This window comes from Schistocerca nitens, unplaced genomic scaffold, assembly GCF_023898315.1.
Source record: "Schistocerca nitens isolate TAMUIC-IGC-003100 unplaced genomic scaffold, iqSchNite1.1 HiC_scaffold_421, whole genome shotgun sequence".
Lineage (NCBI taxonomy): Eukaryota > Metazoa > Arthropoda > Insecta > Orthoptera > Acrididae > Schistocerca > Schistocerca nitens.
In genome coordinates this window covers 354,056-380,257 of record NW_026045954.1, presented here as the reverse complement: position 1 = coordinate 380,257, position 26,202 = coordinate 354,056, and the positions used below count along the sequence as shown (strand labels likewise).

Below are 26,202 nucleotides of genomic sequence, written 5' to 3'. Positions count from 1 at the left end.
GGATTAATATCTGCAGCAAACTCAACCAGTTGAGACTTGTATGTTTTCTATCTTGTAGAGAAGAGAATAGTAGCAAAAGTCAAGTAATAGTGTTATCTACAAGAGAAATCTTAAACTGTTTCTTATGATCCATCTTCAGTGGAATCACTATTCCTGGAACTTCTGTGGTGGTACAAATAAGACATCACATTGATTATTGATAATGCACTACCTGTGATGAATGAATTATTTGTTGCCAGAAATTGAAAGATCTGAGGATTTCTTCAGATCATTTCCTGAATAACTAATTATTATATGACCTTTATTATAGCATATCTTTCTATTAATTTCTCAAATACTCTAAGGAACAACTATAAAAGTTTATGTCCCTATAAGGGACACAGTCAGGTTTCAATGATACAATAAAAGAAATGAAATTAGTCTCTCCCCAGGTACTTCATATATAAGGCAACAGCTGTACACCGCAATTTACACAAGACACTACCATAATTGGGTATTCTAGAAAATATGTGGTACAATAATAACAGGCAAGGCACAAAAGATTTGAGGCAACAAAACATGTTTTGAAATAGAACTTTATTGTCTATCAACTGTTCACAGTATGCATCACTTGCACTTATAAAGTGACATTAAAAACAACATATGGAAACATTTTGCATTATTGAAAACCTTTAAACAACTGTCAGGTTCTGGCTTTCCATGTTTGAAAGTGTCTCAACCTCAACAACCTTAAAGTTTCTGTTTAAAGATTTCATGTCACCTTCAATTAGCACATCATTGATTAATTTTTGTGCAATGATATTCTGTTGAGAGGTGAGTGCACGTAGCTTGTCCGCCACATGCTGGCCGAATGTGTCGAATAGATCTGGTGGCTGCATTGTGTTCAATTTTTTGCCCACCAGTGACAATATTTCATCTGTTTTATCCTCCATTGAACGTTTTCGCTTCCCACGAGGAGCGTTACTCAAGCTGTTATTGGAGTTTGATGATTTCGGAGTAACTGGTGTCATTGGAGTTGACTATCCAGTTACTGGTGTCACTGGATTCAAGTCAGTATCTTCAATGGCTACATTTTCTATGTTATTCTCTCCTTCACACTGAAAAAATAAGAAAGACTGTATGTTAATGATTTTTGCTTTGGATTTTGTTTCTTATATCTTTATAGAGCTTATGAATAATTTTTGTAAAAAAGTATGCATATTGCAATGTACAAAACTGATACATTGTGATACGAGCCAAGCTGTAAGTATTGTGGTGGTATATGATTTGACATGGTGTAATAAAAAACTTAACAAACTTGTCTAGCTAACAAAAACCGAGAAATTGTTAATAAAAGGCCTCATAGAGTTCCATAATCTCACATCTTAAAACAAAAACAGGAATGCTTACAAAACACACACTGCACTGAGCAACTAACTCTTTATCCACATAAAATTCTGAGACAGTGTAGAATGAATACTGAACAAAAACACTTTCAGACAAAGAACAACTCGATGGAGTTTCATTTTTCTGTTATTGTTGTGATCATGTACATTAACAATTAGCTGAATGTTACTGTTAACAGAAACTTTACACAAATTTATTTTAATTCTTCTTTTCATTGCAGTTCCCAAAATGTGAAGAAGACTGGCTGAGAATTGCAAGTGATTTTGAAAGCAAATGGCAGTTCCCTCACTGTTTAGGAGCTATTGATGGGAAACACATCAGAATTGTACCTCCTAAAGAAAGTGGATCGTTTTTCTTCAATTATAAGAAAACAAATAGTGTTGTCTTAATGGCTGTAGCTAATGCAAATTATGAATTTGTGTACTGTGATGTGGGAACAAATGGGAGAGTATCTGATGGAGGGGTTCTGCAGAACACTAAATTTTACGGAACTTCTTGTTAATAATAGTTTAAAAATTGGAAATACGGAAGCGTCCGATCCCGCCCGTCTGCTTTGTCCCATGACGTCACAAATATGGCGGAAACAAAAACAAACACAAACACAAACACAAACACACACACACACACACACACACACACACACACACACACACACACACTTTCCACAAGAAGCCTAATGACACTAACGGGACACGCGCGGGAAATGGGGTGTTTTGGGTGGGGGGGGGGGGGCAAACTAAATATAAACAAATTTAGACGCCTTGCGTAGCTACAACGTGCAAGTGAAGACAGCCATGCATGAATACCCACCCACCTCCCCAGGGGTCGTAACCCCTGCAACCCATAGAAGATAAAGATGCTTCAGTAGCTGATTAGTGTTTTTTTGTCTTTCTTTAAAAAAAATCTCACGGGATAGAACGAACAGATCAGAAAGATAAATATAATAAACTAAAACAGTAATTGGAAGAAACAGATAATTAAAATAAGTAATAAGTGTTTTTAAAATAAAAAAAAATCTCACGAGATAGAACGAACAGATCAGAAAAGTAAATAAAATAAGATGAAACAGAACTGGAGACAGCCACACTCAAACCAAACTCCGCGCCGTCATGACGTCACACACAACACCCTTACGTCACGGTTCAAAGCCGACGCGTGGGATCGGACGCTTCTGTCGACCCCAAAGATTTAATGAAGCCATATCGTCAAGAAAAATTATCAAAGGAAGAAAGAATCTTGAATTACCGCCTCTCTAGGGCACGCAGAGTTGTTGAAAATACGTTTGGAATATTGGCATCCAGGTTCCGTATTTTCCATACAACCATAAACTTGAAGCTGGAGAATATTGACACTGTGGTATTAACTTGTTGTGTTTTACACAACTTTTTGCACAGAAGAAACCCGCTATTTTACACACCATATGAGTCACTTGATCGCGAAAATATCAACGAATGTTCTCTTGAACTGGGCGAAAGATGTGACGAAGAAATTATGCACGCCCTGCAACGTGGAAGAAGTGGACAAATTTTTGAAAGCGCAAAAACTGTTAGAAATAAATATAAACATTATTTCAGTACTACTGGAGCTGTTCCATAGCAGGATGGATTTGTATCGTAATAAACTTTGTGTTGTAAAACATGGACAAGTAGTAAAGTATATTCATGTTTCTTTTTATAACAGCAGTTAATTTTCTATTATGTTTGCACACAAATATATTCTTTTGAATAAACTTTTGATAAACATATGTGAAATATATTGTTTTACATTACCTCGTGTTCCATTTCCTCGCTCATTGACACTCCAATTTCATCTTCAATTGTACTCCAGCTTGGTCTTGGCGTTTCTTGATCACTAAGACAGCCAAGCAGATCAAAATACCACAGCGTTGGCTGGTACACCTGATCTACTCCTACACCAGATCTTCTGGATTTCTGCACTTTCGACAACTCTTTCCGGTAAACAGTTCGCAACGAATTTTTTTTTTTTTTTATTACTGTTTCTCGGTTTGCCGAGGCGTCAACTGCCCGCAATTTTACAATTAGAGAATTGTATGCTGCTGCCTTTTTGTCTGTCACTATATTCTTTACCTTTAATCTTCCACAAACATGTGTGGTTTCCATATAATTCAATGAATTCACTAATAAATTCGCGAGAACACTGACGAGTATCAGCCATTTTGATGCCCTGTGCGCACAAATACAAACACTAAACTGAGAAAACAGCTGTTTCGCGCCAGATTTGCAGCGATCTCCTGTCCACACGCTCCAACTTGTCTGCGCAGATGTGGTTTGAACCCACAGATTTGAGAGGTTTCGCTCAAACCTGCAACTCCAACTTCCAGGTTTGCACACACCTCATGTTGGTGCAAATCTTCTGTCTACACGCAACGATCTGTCTGCGCAGACATCACAGATCTTTGCATGTGTACGGGCCTAAAACCAAAAACCAAAGATGTATGTATTAGTTCGACCACATATTTAGGAAAGAAGTTGGTAGCAATTCGCGTTGTAGCAGACACTCTGGTTATTTCCTCGTCCTTCGTGTTTATTTGTTTTGGGTTGGCGATTTGAGTAGCAGAAGAGGAGTTTGTGTTTGCCGTTGGTTTTTCGCTGTCTGTATTTCTTCATTCATTGTGACTGGTAAGTCCTAATCGTTTTAGTCGCGCTATTAACTTTTTGTCAATGATGCGAAAAAGTGTTTCAGTGGTCTGCTTGCAATACATTGTAGATTCGTTCGCCGCAAAAATATTGTGTGTTCATGAAACAGTATGCTTTCCCTTGGATCCACGCCGTGGTAACTGTAGATGTGATGTAAGCTTCAAGCTAGCTATGCATTCTAATAGTAGACCTTGGTAAAAATTGTTAGTTCATGTGTATTTTTTTTAATCGCAGTTATTGTATTGACCATTCTACCAAGTAAGAATATTTTCTCGCCATCGGTAACATTGTGATTGAGGACAGTTACTGTTGAACATATTTTGCAGCCAAATTGTTTCGAACAGCATGTGGTATTCAAATTAGTGTTCGGGAATGAGGTCGAATGTGTGAATACGGCGGTTTTTCGTTAAGATTAATAAGCGTAAAAGAGTGAAGTTAGATGTAATGTGTTTGCTTAAGGCATTGCATTCATATATAGGTTTTAATGTTTTGATATCTTAAACATGGGCAGTAGTTGCAAATTTTAGGTAATGGACCCCCCTGCATTTCTCGTAGTTTTAGTTGTACGTACATTATATGCATAAAAATAGTAGTTGGGGTCTTGTCCAGTATTTACTGTGAGTTTTCTGATTTTGCCACGTACGTTTTTTGAATAAGATGTGATAAATAGGCTATCTACATCTACATCTACATCTATACTCCGCGAGCCACCTTACGGTGTGTGGCGGAGGGTACTTATTGTACCACTATCTGATCCCCCCTTCCCTGTTCCATTCACGAATTGTGCGTGGGAAGAACGACTGCTTGTAAGTCTCCGTATTTGCTCTAATTTCTCGGATCTTTTCGTTGTGATCATTACGCGAGATATATGTGGGCGGTAGTAATATGTTGCCCATCTCTTCCCGGAATGTGCTCTCTCGTAATTTCGATAATAAACCTCTCCGTATTGCGTAACGCCTTTCTTGAAGTGTCCGCCACTGGAGCTTGTTCAGCATCTCCGTAACGCTCTCGCGCTGACTAAATGTCCCCATGACGAATCGCGCTGCTTTTCGCTGGATCATGTCTATCTCTTCTATTAATCCAACCTGGTAAGGGTCCCATACTGATGAGCAATACTCAAGAATCGGACGAACAAGCGTTTTGTAAGCTACTTCTTTCGTCGATGAGTCACATTTTCTTAGAATTCTTCCTATGAATCTCAACCTGGCGCCTGCTTTTCCCACTATTTGTTTTATGTGATCATTCCACTTCAGATCGCTCCGGATAGTAACTCCTAAGTATTTTACGGTCGTTACCGCTTCCAATGATTTACCACCTATGGCATAATCGTACTGGAATGGATTTCTGCCCCTATGTATGCGCATTATATTACATTTATCTACGTTTAGGGAAAGCTGCCAGCTGTCGCACCATTCATTAATCCTCTGCAGGTCTTCCTGGAGTACGTACGAGTCTTCTGATGTTGCTACTTTCTTGTAGACAACCGTGTCATCTGCAAATAGCCTCACGGAGCTACCGATGTTGTCAACTAAGTCATTTATGTATATTGTAAACAATAAAGGTCCTATCACGCTTCCTTGCGGTACTCCCGAAATTACCTCCACATCTGCAGATTTTGAACCGTTAAGAATGACATGTTGTGTTCTTTCTTCTAGGAAATCCTGAATCCAATCACAAACCTGGTCCGATATTCCGTAAGCTCGTATTTTTTTCACTAAACGTAAGTGCGGAACTGTATCAAATGCCTTCCTGAAGTCCAGGAATACGGCATCAATCTGCTCGCCAGTGTCTACGGCACTGTGAATTTCTTGGACAAATAGGGCGAGCTGGGTTTCACATGATCTCTGTTTGCGGAATCCATGTTGGTTATGATGAAGGAGATTTGTATTATCTAAGAACGTCATAATACGAGAACACAAAACATGTTCCATTATTCTACAACAGATTGACGTAAGCGAAATAGGCCTATAATTATTCGCATCTGATTTATGACCCTTCTTGAAAATGGGAACGACCTGTGCTCTCTTCCAGTCGCTAGGTACTTTACGTTCTTCCAGAGATCTACGATAAATTGCTGATAGAAAGGGGGCAAGTTCTTTAGCATAATCACTGTAGAATCTTAAGGGTATCTCGTCTGGTCCGGATGCTTTTCCGCTACTAAGTGATAGCAGTTGTTTTTCAATTCCGATATCGTTTATTTCAATATTTTCCATTTTGGCGTCCGTGCGACGGCTGAAGTCAGGGACCGTGTTACGATTTTCCGCAGTGAAACAGTTTCGGAACACTGAATTCAGTATTTCTGCCTTTCTTCGGTCGTCCTCTGTTTCGGTGCCATCGTGGTCAACGAGTGACTGAATAGGGGATTTAGATCCGCTTACCGATTTTACATATGACCAAAACTTTTTAGGGTTCTTGTTTAGATTGTTTGCCAATGTTTTATGTTCGAATTCGTTGAATGCTTCTCTCATTGCTCTCTTTACGCTCTTTTTCGCTTCGTTCAGCTTTTCCTTATCAGCTATGATTCGACTACTCTTAAACCTATGGTGAAGCTTTCTTTGTTTCCGTAGTACCTTTCGTACATGATTGTTATACCACGGTGGATCTTTCCCCTCGCTTTGGACCTTAGTCGGTACGAACTTATCTAAGGCGTACTGGACGATGTTTCTGAATTTTTTCCATTTTTGTTCCACATCCTCTTCCTCAGAAATGAACGTTTGATGGTGGTCACTCAGATATTCTGCGATTTGTGCCCTATCACTCTTGTTAAGCAAATAGATTTTCCTTCCTTTCTTGGCATTTCTTATTACACTTGTAGTCATTGATGCAACCACTGACTTATGATCACTGATACCCTCTTCTACATTCACGGAGTCGAAAAGTTCCGGTCTATTTGTTGCTATGAGGTCTAAAACGTTAGCTTCACGAGTTGGTTCTCTAACTATCTGCTCGAAGTAATTCTCGGACAAGGCAGTCAGGATAATGTCACAAGAGTCTCTGTCCCTGGCTCCAGTTCTGATTGTGTGACTATCCCATTCTATACCTGGTAGATTGAAGTCTCCCCCTATTACAATAGTATGATCACGAAACTTCTTCACGACGTTCTGCAGGTTCTCTCTGAGGCGCTCAACTACTACGGTTGCTGATGCAGGTGGCCTATAGAAGCATCCGACTATCATATCTGACCCACCTTTGATACTTAACTTAACCCAGATTATTTCACATTCGCATTCGCTAATAACTTCACTGGATATTATTGAATTCTTTACTGCTATAAATACTCCTCCACCATTGGCGTTTATCCTATCCTTGCGGTATATATTCCATTCTGTGTCTAGGATTTCGTTACTGTTCACTTCCGGTTTTAACCAACTTTCCGTTCCTAATACTATATGCGCACTATTTCCTTCAATAAGAGATACTAATTCAGGAACCTTGCCCTGGATACTCCTGCAGTTTACCAATATTACGTTAACTTTTCCTGTTTTTGGTCTCTGAGGACGGACGTTCTTTATCAACGATGATAATGTTCTCTCTGGTAAGCCGTCAGGTATTTTATCGTTTCGCCCAAGGGGGGGTCCCTCTAACCTATGCCCCAGAGTAGTCGGTTACCACTTGTCATCAATATACAAGACTGGTTTGATGCAAATCTCGATGATGCTCTCTCCAGTGAAAACTTTTCCATGTAACTACTGCAACCTATATCTTTCTGAATCTGTTTACTGTATTCATGCCTAGGTCTCCCTGTACGATTTGTATCCTCTGCACTTCCCTCCGATACTAAATTGGTGATCCCTTGATGCCTCAGAACGTATCCTATCAACCGCTCCATTGTAGTCATGTTGTGCCACAAATTCGTCTTCTCCCCGGTTCTATTCAGTAGTTCATCAGTTATGTGATCTACCCATCTAATCTTCAGCATTCTTCTATAGTGCCACATTTCGAAAGCTTCTATTCTCTTCTTGCTTAAACTGTTAATCGTCCGTTTCACTTCTATACACCGCTACAATCAATACAAAGACTTCCAGAAAAGACTTACTGACAGTTAACCTGTATTTGATGTTAAGAAATTTCTCTTCAGAAATGCTTTACTTGTCTACATTTTATATCCTCTCTGCTTCGACCATCATCAGTTATTTTGCTCCCCAAATAGCCAAAATCATTTACTACTTTGTGTCATTTCCTAATCTAATTCCCTCAGCATCACCCGGTTTGATTCACAATTCAATTATCCTCGCTTTGCTTTTCTTTTTGTTCATCTTATATTCTCCTTTCAAGACACTGTGCTTTCAGTTCAACCGTTCTTCCAGGTCCTTTGCTAACGGAATTAGTCATCAGCAGACCTCACAGTTTTTATTCCTTCTCCGTAGGTTTTAATTCATACTCGAAATTTTTCTTTTGTATCCTTTACTCCATGCTCAGTATGTACAGATATATCGGGAACAGGCTACCACTCCCCCCCCCCCCCCCCACACACACACACACACACACACCCTGTCTCACTCCCTTTCATGACCTTAACTGGTATTACTGCCGTATGGTTACTGTACATGTTGAGTAGCCTTGTGCTCCCTGTTTGAAGCCTGCCACCTTCAGAATTTGATAATGTATTCCAGTCAACATTGTCAAAAGCTTCCTCTAAGTCTACAGATCCTAAAAATTTAGGTTTGTCTTTACTTAATCTATCTTCTAAACAAATTCGTAGGGGCAGTGTAGCCTTGTGTGTTCCAACATTTCTACAGAATCCAAACTGATCTACCCTGCAGTCGGTTTCCACCAGTTTTTCCATTCGTGTGTAAAGAATGTGCATTAGTATTTTGCAGCTGATATTTTGGTAATTTTCACACCTGTCAACACCTGCTTTCTTCGGGATTGGAATAATTCTATTCTTCAAGTCTGAGGGTATTTTGCCTGTCTTACATCTTGCACACCAGATGGTAGTTATGTTAGGGCTGGCTCTCCTAAGGCTATCAGTAGTTCTAATAGAATGTTGTAAACTCCTGGGGTCTTATTTCAGCTTAGATTTTTCAATGCTCTGTCAGATGCTTCATGCAGTACATCATCTCCCTTTTCACCTTCACCTATGTCCTCTACCATTTCCATAATATTACCCTCAAGTACATCTCCCTTGTATAGACCCTCTGTATACTCCTTCCACCTTTCTGCTTTTCTGTCTGTGCTTAGAACTGTGTTCCCATCTGAGCTCTTGATGTTCATACTTGATTCTCTTTTCCCCAAAGATCTCTAATTTTCCATTAGGCAGTATCTATCATGCCTCTAGCCATCCCTGCTTAGCCATTTTGCACGTCCTGCTGATCTCATTTTTGAGGCGTTTGTATTCAGTTTTGCCTGCTTCATTTACTGCATTTTTGAATTTTCTCCTTTCATCAAATAAATTCATTCTCTCTTCTGTAACCCAAGGATTTCTACTAGCCCTAGTAGTTGTAAGTACTTGATGCTCTGCTGCCTTCACTATTTCGTTTCTCAAATTTACCCATTCCTCTGCTGTATCTCTTTCCCCATTCTTGTCAATTGTTCCCTAATGCCCTCTCTGAAACACTCTATGGGTCAATGGAAGTGTCAGATTCCACCTGTCTGCTTTGACACGTGACATAAGGGTGTTGTGGTGTGTGACGTAAGTATGGCTCGGTGCTAGAGTTGGTTGTGGTTTTGATTGTACTTCTCGTAGTTGTAGGTGCTGATTTTTTTATATCAACAGTTATGGTTGACCTATATGGGTCACTTGAAATGACAGATTCCTATTTTTGTAATTGTAGGTGTTCGTGTTTTGGTATCGTCATTTGTGGTTGATGTATATTGGTCAAGGGAAACGTCAGATTCCAATTTTCATTGTTTTAGTTGTAGGTATTGATGTTTTGGTATCTTCGCCTGTATAGGTCAAGGGAAGTGTCTGATTCCTGCTCATTTTTGTTGTAGTGGAATGTAGTAATTTTTTCTTTTTGTTTATCATTTTGTCTTTTGGGATCATGGTGTGTTCTTTTTACTGTTATATTTAGCTTGCCCTCACCCTAAAACCCCCAGTTTCCCGTGGTTGTCCCCTTAGTTTGATTGTACTTTTGGGGAAATGAAATTGTCTTATTTATGTTTTTTCGTGTTTGTTGCCGTGTGTATGTAGTGGCATCATAGGCGCCACATTGGAGACTCTTGGAATAGCTATTTCCGCCAGGTTCATGACGTAATGGGTCAAAGCAGATGGGTGGAATTGCTCTTCTATAATATCCCCTCTAAAACCTCTTGTTCTTTCAGTTAATCCAGGCCTCATCGCTGACCTTAAATTTCTGACTTTTTGAAGTTTCTTCAGTTTTTATGTACAAATAATAATTGTGGTCAGTCCTCATCTGCCCCTGGAAATGTCTTAAAATTTAAAACTTGGTTCCTAGATCTGTCTTACCATTATATAATCTATATGAAACCTTCCAGTGTCTCCAGGCCAGTTACAGCTACTAGTGCGAATATTTCATTGTGTGTGTGTGTGTGTGGGGGGGGGGGGGGGTTGCAGCAGTGGCAGTATCACACTATAGCTCACTTGCTGAGAGTTCTGCTGGTTATTAGCAGATTGTATTCTGGATCCTACACGTGCTGCAATGTATTGTAGTTTACTCACAACCAATAATGCTTTTATTATTGAGCTGTAGGTAATAAATGGGTTATCTTCTGTGGCATAGCATCATCATTGTAATTTGGAATAAATGAATGTTTTTAAAGATAGAGCTGGACATGGTGTAACATTTTTTGTCGTTTGTATTAAACCGTCTGTTCATTCCAATTCTTTCAGTACATATTTTCATTCTAAGGGCGTATGAGATTTTTAGGAAGATTGTTTTTCATTCTGAACAATTTTTATTTTTTGGTTTTGTTTGTAGGTTTGGATTTTATGTATTCCTATCAATATGGAAGACTTAGGGTAGGGTGCGTCAACTGCAATATGGAATACGAATTTTACAGTTGAAGTTTTTTCACCTATGCTAGTATCTTATTCTTTAATTGACCTAAATAAACTGAAATGCGGGTTACACATTTTAGTGTTGGTTTTTTCACTGTCACTAGCACACTGATAATTTTCATCCAATACTAATAGTATCGAAGGTGGAAAAAAATTCATACCACTTACTTCAGCTTATCTGTTTAGGTCAGTTGAAGTGTGGGATACAGATTTTATGTATATCGTGTTTTTTTTTTTTTTTGCCTTCGCAGTTTTCAACTGCGGTACACGATGCCAATGTTACTTACATAGATTTTTTGTCTTTACTAGCATTAGCAACCTGGGATACAGATTTTACATCTGTCGATATTTTCACTTCTGCTGGTACTAGTATCAGCTGAAGAATAGGTTGCTAGTAGTAGCAGAGACGAAAAAAGTAACACCTGTAAAATTTTTATCCCGTACTCCATTTGACCTACATAGGATAATAGTGCTAGCAAAGGCAAAAAAGTTGCAATGCAACTAATTTGATACCGTACTGCAGTTTACCCTATGAACATCAGCTCAAGTTCGGGATACAACTCGTATGTCAACAGAGGTTAATGTTTCTTGTCTTTTTTCTTTTTTGCACTAGTATCTCATTCTTCAATTGAGTTATGTGGGTCAACTGAAGAATAGGATACTATAGGTTCGTATGAGCAGTTGCCAGTGGGCTCGTGCGCATACGCAGAGCTGAATTAGAGTATGAGCAGTGCCTTCCTCCTGCTTCTGGCTCCTTGGAGTGTGGCTGTTTGCCGTATGAGCAGTAGCAGCAAGTAGCCAGATGCTGGCGCACCGTTGCTGCCAGATTTGCGCATGTGCAGTGTGTTATAGTGGGGGGGGGGGGGGGGGGGAGGGCGGCTCCTTTCCCACGTCAAACAGAAATCAAAACAGATTTCTGTGGCTGGGAGCCATCAAGTGAATTAATATACATTCTCATAACCATGAAAGACCAAATAAGTTAGTATTTTCAATTTTCTGATTTTATATTATTTCCACAATATTAGCAATCAACCATTAATGTTTCAAAGAAGCTATTTGTCTGTTTTATAGATAAATTTGCTTCTACTATCCCCCCCCCTCCCCCCTCCCCCTGCCCGCCCGCCGCTGAGGCAGTTCGTTTCAAATAAACTGTTTCATTCCGCACTATTGGCTGCTTTCAACCTCATTCAGTTTCAACTGGAAATTTTAGTTTTCTGAGATGAATGACATTATACCATAATAAAGAACCAAACATGAGAATACAGTACTGGACCTCCAAGAAAATTGGTATCGCGAAAACCACATGAAAAGCTGAATATCAGGTACTTCAGAGTGCATCTGGACATAGAAACGTGTAATTAGAGTGGAATGAAGCATTTTAATATGGTTTATGAAATTCCGATGTTGCTGGAGTAGTCTCGGAAGTCCTGTTCCTTTTATGACACTGTAAGATCTCTTAATGCTATGTACGTATGAACATGGTAAACATTGACTTGAAGCTGACTAATAAGGCAAATTTGGTCAGTAGTTTCGAACTAAATATTTTGTTTCAAATACAATGACAGCTGTAGCAGAATTGTACAAATCTGCCTTCTGTGAACGGGTATTTGATCACGAGGCACTTGTCTAGTACTTCCTCTAGGCCTGAAGTTTTCTTAATTTGTGTTTATCTTAAATTTTTAGAATGCCATTCTATGCTAAATTGTAGACTGGCAGCATATTGTGTTTTATTGTTTTAACTCCCCACATGGCTTCATATTTATTCCTGCAGTAGAATATAAACTGCAAGTTGTACAATTCCTTTGCCTCACAGACAACCGTGTTAATTTTTTTACGCATTTTGAAATAGTCATGAAATTTATTGTCCATTATTGTGGTGTAAGCTACACAAACTTTTTTTTTCAGGAATTTTGTATTCAGTCATATTAGCTTTTTTCAGTGCTGTGTAGATGTAAACCTGTTGGAAGTGCTACATAACAATATTGCAGAGTACGAATTAAAAATGTCAGTCACCCTATAGACAGACAATATATATATGTGCTGATGTGTGTGTGTGTGTGTGTGTGTGTGTGTGTGTGTGTGTGTGTGTGTGTGTGTGTGTGTTTTATTGTCTCTATCAACATACCAACACCTTCGTTTAGTAAGTTACAGCATCTTTGGAGATTGTAACTTACCAAACGGAAGTGTTGATTTGTGGATAGAGACAATAAACACACACACACACACACACACACACACAAATTTATTTGAAAGCTTTCGCAACCCAAGGTTGCTTCATCAGGAAAGAGGGCAGGAGAGGGAAAGACGAAAGGGTGTGGGTTTTAAGGGAGAGGGTAAGGAGTCATTCCAATCCCAGGAGCGGAAAGACTTACCTTAGGGGGAAAAAGGACAAGTATATGCTCGGGCACACGCACAAATATTCATCTGCACATATACAGACACAGGCAGACATGTGTAAATGCAAAGAGGTTGGGCAGATGTCAGTTGAGGCGGAAGTACAGAGGCAAAGATGTTGTTGAATGCAGGTGAGGTACGAGGGGCGGCAACTTGAAATTAGCGTAGGTTTAGGCCTGGTGGGTAACCGGAAGAGAGAATATATTGAAGGGCAAGTTCTCATCTACGGAGTTCTGATAGGTTAGTGTCTGTGGGAAGTATCCAGATAACCCATATGGTGTAACACTGTGCCAAGATGTGCTGGCCGTGCACCGAGGCGTGTTTAGCCACAGGGTGATCCTCATTACCAACAAACACTGTCTGCCTGTGTCCATTCATGCGAATTGACAGTTTGTTGCTGGTCATTCCCACATAGAAAGCTTCACAGTGTAGGCAGGTCAGTTGGTAAATCACGTGGGTGCTTTCACACGTGGCTCTGCCTTTGATAGTGTACACCTTCTGGGTTACAGGACTGGAGTAGGTGGTGGTGGTGGTGGTGGTGGTGGTGGTGGTGGTGGTGGTGGGAGGGTGCACGGGACAGGTTTTACACCGGGGGCGGTTACAAGGGTAGGAGCCAGAGGGTAGGGAGGATGGTTTGGGGATTTCATAGGGATGAACCCAGAGGTTACGAAGGTTACACGGATGGCGGAAAGACACTCTTGGTGGAGTGGGGAGGATTTCATGAAGGAGGGATCTATTAACTTCCCCAGAACAAGTGATGCACTGACTGGTGGGGTGTGTGGTTCTCTTGAACATATTAGTTGTTGCTTTTGTAATATTGGCATATGTAATGATACCTGACAAAAGTGAGTTACCTGTAACTTTAAAAATTTCATTCCATTCTGGGTTGTGTTAATAAAGATTGGCAGACATGGATGTTAAGTTTATTGCCAACTAGCTTGTGTATCAGGTGAGATGGAGAATTCTCCTCTCCAGTACCAGTTAGTGGCAGTGCTTTGTAGGCATCCCAAATCCCCTATATAGTTTGTTTCTGATGTGCTGTGTATGTTTGACAGGAATCAAATTATTCTACAGGGACTTGTCTAACATGTTATAAAACTGACGTGTATTAATTGTGCAGTTTATTTGTAACATAAATTGCATTATAAATGGAATTCACACGTGTGTGTTCTGTATATCTCACCAAGATGGAAATCCTTCAGAGGTGGCAACAATAGTAAGAGCATATACCGAGGCAACAAGTCGTGGGATACCTAGTAATATTGTTTTGGACCTTTTGCCAAGCAGTGCAGCAACTCAATATGGTATGGACTAAACAAGTTGTATTGAGCCGTGCTGCCTCTATTGCTCTCCATAATTGTGAAAATATTCCTCGTGCATCATTTTGTGCTCAAACTGACCTCCCTATTAGATCCCTTAAATGTTAGATGGGATTCACATTGGGCAGTCTGGGTGGCCACATCATTAACGCGAATTATCCGCAACGTTCTTCAAACAATTGGTAACAGTTGTGTCCCTGTAACATGGCACATTATCATTCATAAAAAAATCCATCACTGTTCAGGACCATTGTCCTTGACTGGCTGCAAATGGTCTTAAGGTAGCCGAAAATAACCTTTCCCGGTAAGTGATCAGTTCCATGTAATGTAAACATAGCCCCCACCATTATTGAGCCATCACCAAGTTGCACAGTGCCTTATTGACAACTGTGGCTTCATAGGCTCTGTGATACACTAGAACTCCGCCGTCTGAAATTGGGACTCGTCTGACCTTGCCGTGGTTTTTCCAGTCAGCGAGGGTCCAAACGATACGATCACGAGGCTAGGACGGGCACTGGAAGCGATGTACTGTTAGCAGAGGCACTGCTTCCATAGTCCATTTCACCTCACTGTCCTAACAGATACATTCATTGTATTTCCCACATTGGCTTCTGTGGTTATTTCACACGTTGTTGCTTGCATGTTACCACTGACAACCCTTTGCCAGTGCCGCAGCAGTGTTGCCCGTGGCGAGATGTAACTGTTGGAATTTGATATTCTCGGCAGGCTCGAGACATTGTGGATCTCGGAATAATGAACTGTGTAATGCTTTCCGAAATAGAATGTGCCGTACATCTACCTGCAACTACCATTCCGCACGGAAAGTTTAATTCCAGTCGTGTGGCCATAATCACTTCAGAAACCTTTTTCACCTGACTACAAATGACAGTTCTGCCTCCTTTATTCCTTGTGTACATGATACTACCACCATCAGTATATGTGTACATTGCTATACCGTGACTGTTGTCATCTCAGTGTACAGTAATAAGACGAGCTAATCGTAGTGCTATTAATGCACTAAATATGGCAACTTCCTTTCACTTCATGCTTAATGCTATTCTCAGTACACCAACTAAATTCGAATGAATGAATTTTAACAGAGCTTCTCGACAGGTTTGTCCCCCTGTGGGTCCGGGGGTTAGAATAGCCCTGCGGTATTCCTGCCTGTCGTAATAGTCGACCAAAAGCAATCTCACACGTTTTGGGTCAGTTTTGATAAAAAAAATCATCCTCTGCCCAGTCACGGTCTTTACTCGCTTGTGACAAGTTGGGGATGTTTCAGTTACAATCGTTCCCCATAAGACCTTAAATATGATCCAGGTTATTATGTTCCACAGGGACCTTCTTTTGCAGTCTGATGACGAACTGCACGCCAGTTTAGAGTGGTGAGATGTTAATTTCATCTGCCACGTTGATCGAGGTCCGAAGGATAATCGGGTTGCCACCGGTGCCTTCATCTCGGCCTTCGATGGTGATACATTGCCTGAGGAGGTCAATGTGATGGCCTACCACTGTGACGTCAAGCTCTATATCCCTCCCCTGATGCTGTGGTTTAAGGGCCGGAACTTCAGCCGTATGTCTTCATGCTGTACTTCCAGTGTCACATGTCGAGTTTTCGAACACCCATCACATCCCATCACTCCGTGTGCCCTGCCTCCCATCTGTGCCGACAGCAGAGAGCATCATTCACCTTCCTCACCAGGCTGCAGGATTTTACAGAAAGAGCGGAAAATCACGTAATAGAAGACCCCGGACTGACTGACCGACACTGAGGCTAAGAGGAAATACGAACGACTCCATCTTGTGCGAATGACTCCGTCTTATGCCGCCCTTATGACAACAGTGGTAGCCCCGTCAAGTTCAGTGAATTCCAGTCGGCACCCAGAGCCGTAACACTACATCTGCCCCCTTGACCTGAGGGGCACTACACTCTCTGTTGCTCCCGCGCCACCTACTTCAGGAACAACATCCCCCACCCATCGGGGACGTTCATCCCCACTTCTGAGCTGGAGAAGCGTCAAACTTCTTTGGCTCTTCTTGCTCACAAGGGAACCTCCCCATCGCACCCCCCTCAGATTTAGTTATAAGTTGGCACAGTGGATAGGCCTTGATAAACTGAACGCAGATCAGTTGAGAAAACAGGAAGAAGTTGCGTGGAACTGTGAAAAAATAAGCAAAATATACAAACTGAGTAGTCCATGGGCCACATAGGCAACATCATGGACAATTTGAGCTCAGGAGCGCCGTGGTCTCGTGGTAGCGTGAGCAGCTGCAGAACGAAAGGTCCTTGGTTCAAGTCTTCCCTCCAGTGAGAATTTTACTTTCTTTATTTTTACGTCGTTATTATCTGTCCGTTCATTCATTGACGTCTCTGTTCACTTTAATACGTTTAGTGTTTGTGTCTTGCGACTGCACCGCAAAACCGTGCGATTAGTAGACGAAAGGACGTGCCTCTCCAATGGGAACCGAAAACATTTGATTGCAAGGTCATAGGTCAACCGATTCCTCCACAGCAAAACACATCTGATATATTCTATACGACACTGGTGACGGCATGTGCGTCACATGACAGGAATATGTTGTCGACCCACCTAACTTGTACACTTGGCGAATGGGTATAAAGATTCTTCTACCTTGCCCGATTTAGGTTTTCTTGTGGATGTGATAATCACTCCCAAAAAAGTGATGAAAACACAATAGTTTGTCACATAAACTGAAAATAAAAAAATTAAACTTTTCACTCGATGGAGGATTTGAACCAAGGACCTCTCGTTCCGCAGCTGCTCACGTTACCACGAGACCACGGCGCTCCTGTGTTCTAAGAGTCCTTGATGTCGCCTATCTTCCCATGAACTACTCAGTTTGTATATTTTACTTATTTTTTCACAGTTCCACACAACTTCTTCCTGTTTTCTCAATTGATCTGTGTTCAGTTTTTCAAGGCCTATCCACTGTGCCAACTTATAACTAAATCTGAGGGGGGTGCGATGGGGAGGTTCCCTTGTCAGAAGTGGTCCCTTGGGTCCCTCTCTTCCCAGGATTCCACCGGTGAGAAGGATGATGCCCGCCAGTGGTGTAAGTGCCCACAAGCAGCTGGTTGTAGGGCTTCACGATCCTCCCCAGTCCCAGAGACTGAATCAGTGAAGCCCTCCCAGCCAGTGAAACCCGAGGAGCAGCGAGAAATGTCCAAGAAGACCTCTGAGACGAAGGAACTTACGGTGGGCCCACCCCACTGCAACGTACGAGCTCTGCCGAGATTCTGGCCTCTACTGAGGTCCTAGATCTCGCAGGACCCTCGGACACCGTGAAAGTCGATCGTACGGGTACTCGGTTGGTGGCAGCAGGTGATCCGGCGGCGTAACCTACCACCTCGATCTCTTCACGCTTTTTTCCTCCGTGGACAATGTCGTCCTCCAGTTGAACTGCAGCAGTTTTTTCCACCACCTTGCTGAGCTCCGACTATTTCTCTGCCTTCACCCTTTCTTCTGCATTGCTCTCCAGGAAATGGGGTTTCCGGTGATGCGAACCCCTGCCCTCCGTGGGTATTTGGGTTATTATAAGAATCCGGCAGCTTACGAGAGGGTATCTGGTGGAGTCTGTGTCTACGTCCTTAACACTCTTTACGGCAATTGTCCCTCTTCAGACACCTTTAGAGGCTGTCGCTGTTCGGGTTTTGGTGCCTTAGGCTGTCAACTGTCTGCAGTCTATCTTCCGCCAGATGGTGATGACCCACTGCATGTATTGGCCGCGCTGGTAGCCCAGTTGCCACCACCTTTTCTGTTATTGGGGGGGGGGGGGACTTAAACCCCCCTTAACCCTTTGTGGGGTGGATTGGTGGCAACAGGCAGAGGCACTGTCACTGGGAAAGTGTTGGCACAGCTCGACCTTTCTCTATTAAATAATTATGCCTCCACACATTTCAGTGTGGCACACGGCATGTACTCGGCCATCGACCTTTGTCTACAGCCCCAGCCTTCTACCGTTTGTCCATTGGAGTGTGCATGACGACTTGTGCCGTAGTGACCACTTTCCGATCTTTCTGTCACTGCCCCAGCACCACTCACCTCGGCGCCGCCCCAGATGGGCTCTGAATAAGGCTGACTGGGACTCGTTCACCTGCATTGCCACTCTTGAGCCTCTTTCTCGTGGTGCCACTGATGTGGTGGTTCCCACGATCACCACCGGCATCGTTTCTGCCACGGAATCTGAAATTCCCTGTTCTTACTCTCGGGATCATTCTGAACGACGCTCATCAACGTCTGACTGCAGTGTTTTCACTGCCGAGCTGGTCACCGTGTCTCGCGCCCTAGAGTATATCCGCTCCTGCTCAGGTGAGTCCTTCGTTATCTGTAGTAACTCGCTGAGCGGTTTACGAGCTATCGACCAGTGTTTCCCTCGCTCTCGTCTGGTGACGGCTCTCCACGAGTCCGTCCACTCTCCCGCCCATTGCGGCCGCTCCGTGGTTTCGGTGTGGACCCCAAATCGTGTCGGGATCCCGGGTAATGAACACTGGCCAAACGGGCTGTCGGTGCACCAGCTTTGGAGATCGGCCTTTCAGAGTGTGATCTCCATTCAGTTTTGCGACAGAAGGTTCTCGGTACCTGGGCTGACGAATGGCGAACCCTGCCTTCACTCGGCAAACTTCGGATTGTCGAGCAGACTACCGGTGTGTGGCGCTCTTCCTCCAGGTCTCTCGCAAGGACTGTTGTGCTCTGCCGGCTGCGCATTGGCTACACCTGGATGACGCACAGTTATTTATTGTGCCGCGAGGACCCACCTCTGTCGCTGTGGTTCAGCATTGACAGTGGTCGATATTTTGTTGGACTGTCCACATATAACTGTGCTCAGGCAGACATTTGCACTGCCTGATGTGCTCCCTGCACTTCTAATGAATGATGCTGTCATGGCAGGCTTAGTTTTGAGTTTTATTTGGGGGGTTTTTATTGCTCAAAGGGTTTCTCTCTTTTGTTGTTTCTCACCTTTGGCTTATGCTTTTAGATTGGGCTTTTTAGTGTGTCTCTTGGTGGTTGGCTTTTCCCTTAAGTTGCTGGAAAAGAAACTTTTGAACGAAGTTCGAAGTGGTCTTGAATTTATGTTTGGTAGTATTAACGGTGTTTTTGACATTCAGAATTGTCATAGTCGAAAATCCTTATCATTTACATTACTAAGTATGATTCTGTTCCTATTTCCAATTGTAATGACTCGGCTTTATCATTTAATGTTTGTTTGCGTAGGTGGGCCGAACGTACTAATGTAATAGATTACACTGACCCATTTTTAGTAAATAATTGGTCCCGTATTCGATTTATTGAGAAATACTTTGAATCATTCCAGGCTAATCGTTTGGTCGTTAGGTGCCTGACGGAGTGTCATTTGAAGTACAATGGCTGGGCGGGCCGCGTTGTACGGTGGTATAATAAGGCCTTTCGGTCCACGGAGGTACGGAAAAAGCAGTTATATCTTTATGGTGATACAAATATAGGTAAGTCTACATTAATTGAGAGAATACTGTCAAGGAAGATACAAATATGACTTTTGAGGTTTTATATATTGAGGCTCTAGTAGTTATACCACAAAGACCTATAATGTCCGTGGTTGGCCAATTACTGTAAAACACTGTGTGTTTTTAATTCCTCTTTTCTGGTCTTTGTCTATGTTTTCTTGTTCTGTCATCCCTTGTCATCTCTGTTGCTTGTTTTTGTTCCTTGTGGGTGTTTCATGATTGTGGAAAAAGGGACCGATGGCCTTTGTAGTCTGGTCCCTTCAACCACCACAAACCAACCATCTTGACAGGTTTGTGTTGACTCCAGTTCATTGTAGATCTCACGTTGTATCTGTTACTGTGACAAAGATTTTGTTAACTCCCAAACAACTTTGGGGGGGGGGGGGGTCGTTTCTGATTAAATCCTTGACATATGGACTCTAGTTTAATGTAACATTTAGTTTGCATGTCTAACCATTGTGAATAGATGTCACAATACATAGTGCACACAGTCAGCTGCACTTATCTTGTGAGGTAGTGTATTGTTCCCTGTGGAGAATCCTGCATGAATGCCAGATGCACACAGCTAAGTTTCTGTTTGATGAATGGGTGTGTTGTATCCCAGGCTATTTTCTCAAAATCTTTTTGTAAAATATGTATAGCTGGGTGTCAGTGCAGGATATTAAGTCCTGTCAGTTATGCCATGAGTCATTAATAACACAGATAGCTTAAGGTTATTTCTAGGAACCTCCACAACATTTTAAATATGCTATGAACACCATTAGAGCCAACACAGTTACAACTCTCTATTTACCTAATGTAATTTTGAGACTACATGTCGGTAGTACGTGCCTTGCGTCAAAAGTAAAACTAATGCATCAGCATTTGCCAGTTCATTATTGGTACCAATGCTTGCTACTATGTTGAAGTAATTGTTAGTTTGCTGGTCTGTGATGGAATTTTCACTGCTGTTGGCAGAGCTTTTATCTCAGTCAGATTGTTGTATCACTGCTTTTGTTTCTTGTTTAAGAATGATCTGCACTGCTCGTGCCTAAAGCCCGGAGTATTATAGATATTGGGTATAATGTAAACATTTTGCTTTTTTAAAGTAAGGCTGGAGGATTTTTTACATTTGTGGTGGCAGTGGACTTTACTCAATTCTACAGCTTGTTCTCTAGCTCGGATATCACTGAGACATGTGCAACCTGCTTTCTGTCTTTAATTGTATTTATTTATACGTGCTGAAGGAAAAGTGGTGAAATTGAAGTGTTTGTTCTAAACAAACTTCACTTGCCATTATCGAGTTGTGTTAAATTACTGTATCAGAAACTGGGCAGCATTTAATGCGTCGTTTTTACCTCCCAATTTCAGGTGCTAAATATGGCCAATAACAGAGGCAGTTTGGTTCACGCGATGTCAGAGCTCTTGACGTCGGGAACGGGTGCCGACGTTACGCTGTGTGTCCGAGGTGGTGAAATAGAGGCGCACAGGTTAATACTCGCCGCCAGAAGCCCGGTCTTCGCAGCTATGTTACTGCGGCACGACACGGAGGAAGCTGCCAGTGGCCGCGTCCAGATAACGGACGTAGAGGCCGCCACTATGCGGCAGCTCGTCCGCTACGTGTACACGGACGAGGTCCCGGAGGGGAAAGAATCTGCGGCAGAGCTACTGGCGGCTGCCGACAAATACGACCTCCCTCTGCTGAAGGAGGCTTGCGAGGACCGGTTGCTGCAGGAGTTGTCTGTAGAGAATGTGGCGGAGTGTGCGGTGCTGGCCTCGCAGCACTGTTGCTCGCGCCTGCTCGGTGCCGCCGTCGAGGTGATCTCCCGGGACCCTCCGGAGGCCCGCAAGACGGAGGGCTGGCGGGAGGGAGTGGCCTGCTGCCCGCGACTGATGACGCAAATCTCGCAGTTGGTTGAAGCGAAAATCAGGTTAGTTAAAATTGTAATTTCATTTGTCTTTGTAAGTAGCACCTACAAAGTAGTGAGCCTTCTCTCGAACGCTTCCCAGAGGAACGGTTGGAGGTTTGTATTTCACTAGTGTAAATCTCGCATATTCCACATGATCCGCACTCGGGACTATCAGTATGCGTATTCTGTAAGGAGACACTCCGTAAGCATTTTTGTGCTTTGAAGATATAATGGAACCTTCACATCCTTTTGCTGTATTTTTGAAGGCAGTGTTGCAGCTTACAATCAGTTGCGGTGAAAATTTAGTGCAGATTTGGGACATAAATGTATACTTGCCTAGTTAATGAGACCCAAAAAACTTAGCAGAATTGTACTTCCTTATACAGAGTAATATTCTTAATCTGACTGCTGTGGGTGCTAAGTATATTTTGCATGTGCACTGTTCTCCATTTTTGTTTTAACTGAATGTAGTGATTTAAAACGTTACAGTTGTCATAGAAAACCTTGTATACAAATTCAGTATGCTGTGCTCGAATTAAATTTTGGGTGACATTAGCTCAGATGAGCAGTTGTCTAAAAGGTTTACGGGGCTGGATATTTCAATATTTAAAAAAAAAAAAAAAAAAAATACTTCCATATAAGATAGGCTTCACAATAACGTGTTCCCATCTACCACAGTTGCTGCTGTAGACAATCCACTTACTTGATACGTGTTGGGGGGTGAAGAGTGCGTGCTGTGGGTGAATACACCAAATAGTTCTTCCTGCTCATCTTTTGCTTACTTTTTGCTGTGCTTCTTGCTTAAATCTCTCAAAAGCTGCTCTAATACCAAACAATTTTCAAGAAACAGCGGGAAAGTTTCACGATCCTGTCTAATACCGTCGGATGTCGCTAGTCATCGGGCAGCAGTACTTGCAGAATTAGAGGTGGCGTCAGCCAACAATATTGATATTCATTTCTTTCTTCTGGGCTTTTATTTAACAAATGTCTTCTTTTGTTATGATGAACATTTGTTTTGAAGGGAAAAAATGTTATACCAATAATCATTGTGGTATATTTGGAGACATCTATAGTTGACCTAATAGATCACAATGGAATGAATATTTATCTGTAAATCATGTAGTCAGGTATAACGTGAGTGTGATATGCTCAAGTGTATTGAGAGAAAAATAACTGTCACAACTATTTCTTTAGTCTTGATAGTACCTTCCCACAGGTGTATTTTTTTATCTAAGGTTAAACATCTGTCACAGCAACGAGTGTTCGGTGAAAGGGTAGTGTGAAGGGCTGGACCGATAAGCAGTACGAGGACACGCTGCCGTAATCGGTAGCGTTAATGTAACTTGTCAGATGGCTGGATTTCTTGTGTGGTATCTGACAGGCTAGTGAAATTTATTGCCAGTTTCTCAAAAAAGGCTGAGCAGCACTTTGTACCAGAGCAGTAGTTGTCAGATCTGTGTATCTGTCTGGTTTCTGCTTCCTGTGTCGGGTCTAATTTGCTACACCACCCTCTGACGTTTCTTAGAGTTCTAAAAATGTCAAGTAATTCTGTGTGACCTCAAAATCTCCTTCCCCATCCTGGAGCAAACTTACAAACCTTAATACACATTTCTCACTGATCGTGTGGGCTTATAGCATTCAATTGGTGTAGTTAATAATTTTGCGACTATCTACTGTGACAGTAAATTTCTGTGGAAAATAATCTCTCTGTTTTCCAGTGCCGCAAAGGAGGACGCCTTGAAGAAGCGGCTGCACGAAGCCGCAGAACGTGGAAATGTGGCCCAACTCGTAGACATCCTGGCACAGGGAGTGGACATAAATTGCCAGTGTGAAAACGGCTACACGGCACTTCACAAGGCGGCGAAGGGCGGCGACGTCTGGGCCGTAAACTGGCTGTTGGAGGCGGGTGCCGATGTCAGTGCCCGGAACAACTGGCAGCAGACGCCCCTCCACGTAGCAGCGGGATACGGCAGACAGGGTGTCGCGCTGGCCTTGCTGTTTTACGGGGCAGACAAAGACGCGTGGGACGGCAGCGGGCAGACGGCTCTGCAGGTTGCTGCCGCGTGTGGTGAAGCGGCCGTGGTCAACCTGTTCTTGCGGCTGGGAGCGGACCGATCTGCTGCCGGATACGGTAGGACGCCTCTACAACTTGCCCAGGCGTACAACAGGAGGGCAGTCGTCGATATTCTGAGTGGGATTCGTCTGGTGTAAGGTGGACCTTTCGTACAATTTTCAGATAAAGCAAATAAACTTCTGGTTTACTGTGAAACGTGTCATTGAATTATTCAAATATTTACCTGCTCTTCCTTTCCACTTCTCTCTTCTCCGCATAGTGGTCTTCCTTCCGCATGTGAGACCTCCTAAACTCCTACCGTCAACTACCGTGAGATTCCCAAACAGTAGTGTTTTACACTTAGTCTACTGGCAGTAGATCAAATGTTTGACTGGCACAGGAGAGCAGAGTTCTATTGAAACTGCTCCAGAGCAGCAATCATTAACATTTGATCTTGACGTGTTCCAAATACACATCATTTTCAGTGAGCTTCCGGTGTGGTATTCTTGTAAACCAGTTTCAAGAATCTTACACCACATGCTCTTCTCAGAAGTGTCCAGTACTTCTGTTAACACAGCCTGAAATTTGTGTGTCCATTTTCATGTTGGCACAGACATACCTATTCTTCGGTGGTCTAAGGAAAACATATTTAACAATCTGTGTAAGGTTCAGAACGAGTTGCTCAGAATGAATGTGAAGTCATTGGACAATACTGTGTGTAATTGTTCATATTTGTGACCATAATGACTATTAATCCAATGGTTAGTGGTGAGAATATAGGCACCCGTACTTCCGCCAACACTTCTTGAACTATGGAGTGGCTGCAAACTTCAGCATATAGGACACTAACGTACTGAAATTACATCAGGTTACTGACAATGTCCCAGGCTGCCTAGTTTGTCAATCTAATTTTGTAATGGTAAATGTAAATACCGCTGACCAAGCATACTGCCGTGGGACGTTGTGACTGTTGCTGGAAGGTTAATCAGCAGATTGGGCATAATACATTCTTCAATTGATCATTATATTTATCAAGAGATGAGTTATGGCCAACCACAAACAATTCAGTTACTGGAAATCACAAATGTCATGAAATTTACTCACAGACGGTAGAGAAGTTGTAAAATGTGAATCAGTTTGCCAACTTGCTTAACATACTAAATACATTTCCACAAGAGAATGAAGAGGGGAAGGTAACACCGAAGATAACATGTCAAATTTAAGAGCTGTTACAATGATATGATTCTAAAGATTGTAAATCATAATGCAGATCTCAATGTTTCATTGCTCGTGAGGCTCTGACACGAGCAGGACCTGGTACTCCTAGAAATATGAATGTTTAAATTTTTCAGTGAACTGCAGTCACTGCAACACCACATTATGCACCTGGAGACATCCTTAATTTCACTGAATCTGACAGTTTGATCAATTGAAATGAGGACCATATGAATTGAATGCAATTTTAACCCTTGCATGAAACATCTCTTAAATGTAAGTAGAAAGATGTGACGTCTCACAGACCATGTAATATTTTCATCAGGTAACTACAGTAGCTGAATAGTAAACTATTTAATATTAAGAGCAGATGAAATCCTATTTAGCTCTTACGACACAATTGCCACAAGTTCTGTAAATCAGGAAATTTCAAATGTGTCATGGAAATTTGAAGAAAAAAGGAAAACCTCATCTTCGTCTTGGTAAATGAAATGGTTCGTTTACTGAGATGTCGTGCATCATCACTGGCTAGGTGCCGCTTCCTTACCCCCTCATACTTGCTGCTTCTCCCCTTTCTGCCCATTCCCTCAGGAAGCAGTCAGGGCTGCCACCATTTACTGCAAGCTTAGCAGCTGCCAATGAGAGGCAGGCGGCACGAGGAGTGGTTTGTCTCGATCTAATTCTCGGAGACTGTTGACACGGCGGCCCGAGATGGTAATGTGTGTGAGAGTTGTTTGACTAATTGTGTGAATGTGTGTGTGCTCTATTTTCTGACATGGGCTATGGCCAAAAATTTAGTTGCGAGAGTGCAGTTGTCTTTCCTAC

The 26,202-nt window shown here is 42.2% G+C and overlaps 1 protein-coding gene across 1 annotated transcript; it reads left to right on the top strand.

Moving 5' to 3' along the window:
• Positions 1-3,785: 3,785 nt before the first annotated feature.
• Positions 3,786-24,378, top strand: LOC126231839 (TD and POZ domain-containing protein 2-like). Its single transcript, XM_049942422.1, has 3 exons — positions 3,786-4,025; positions 21,571-22,130; positions 23,828-24,378. The coding sequence occupies exons 2-3, from the start codon at positions 21,580-21,582 to the stop codon at positions 24,318-24,320; spliced, it is 1,044 nt and encodes a 347-aa protein (XP_049798379.1). The 5' UTR covers positions 3,786-4,025; positions 21,571-21,579; the 3' UTR covers positions 24,321-24,378.
• Positions 24,379-26,202: the final 1,824 nt, after the last annotated feature.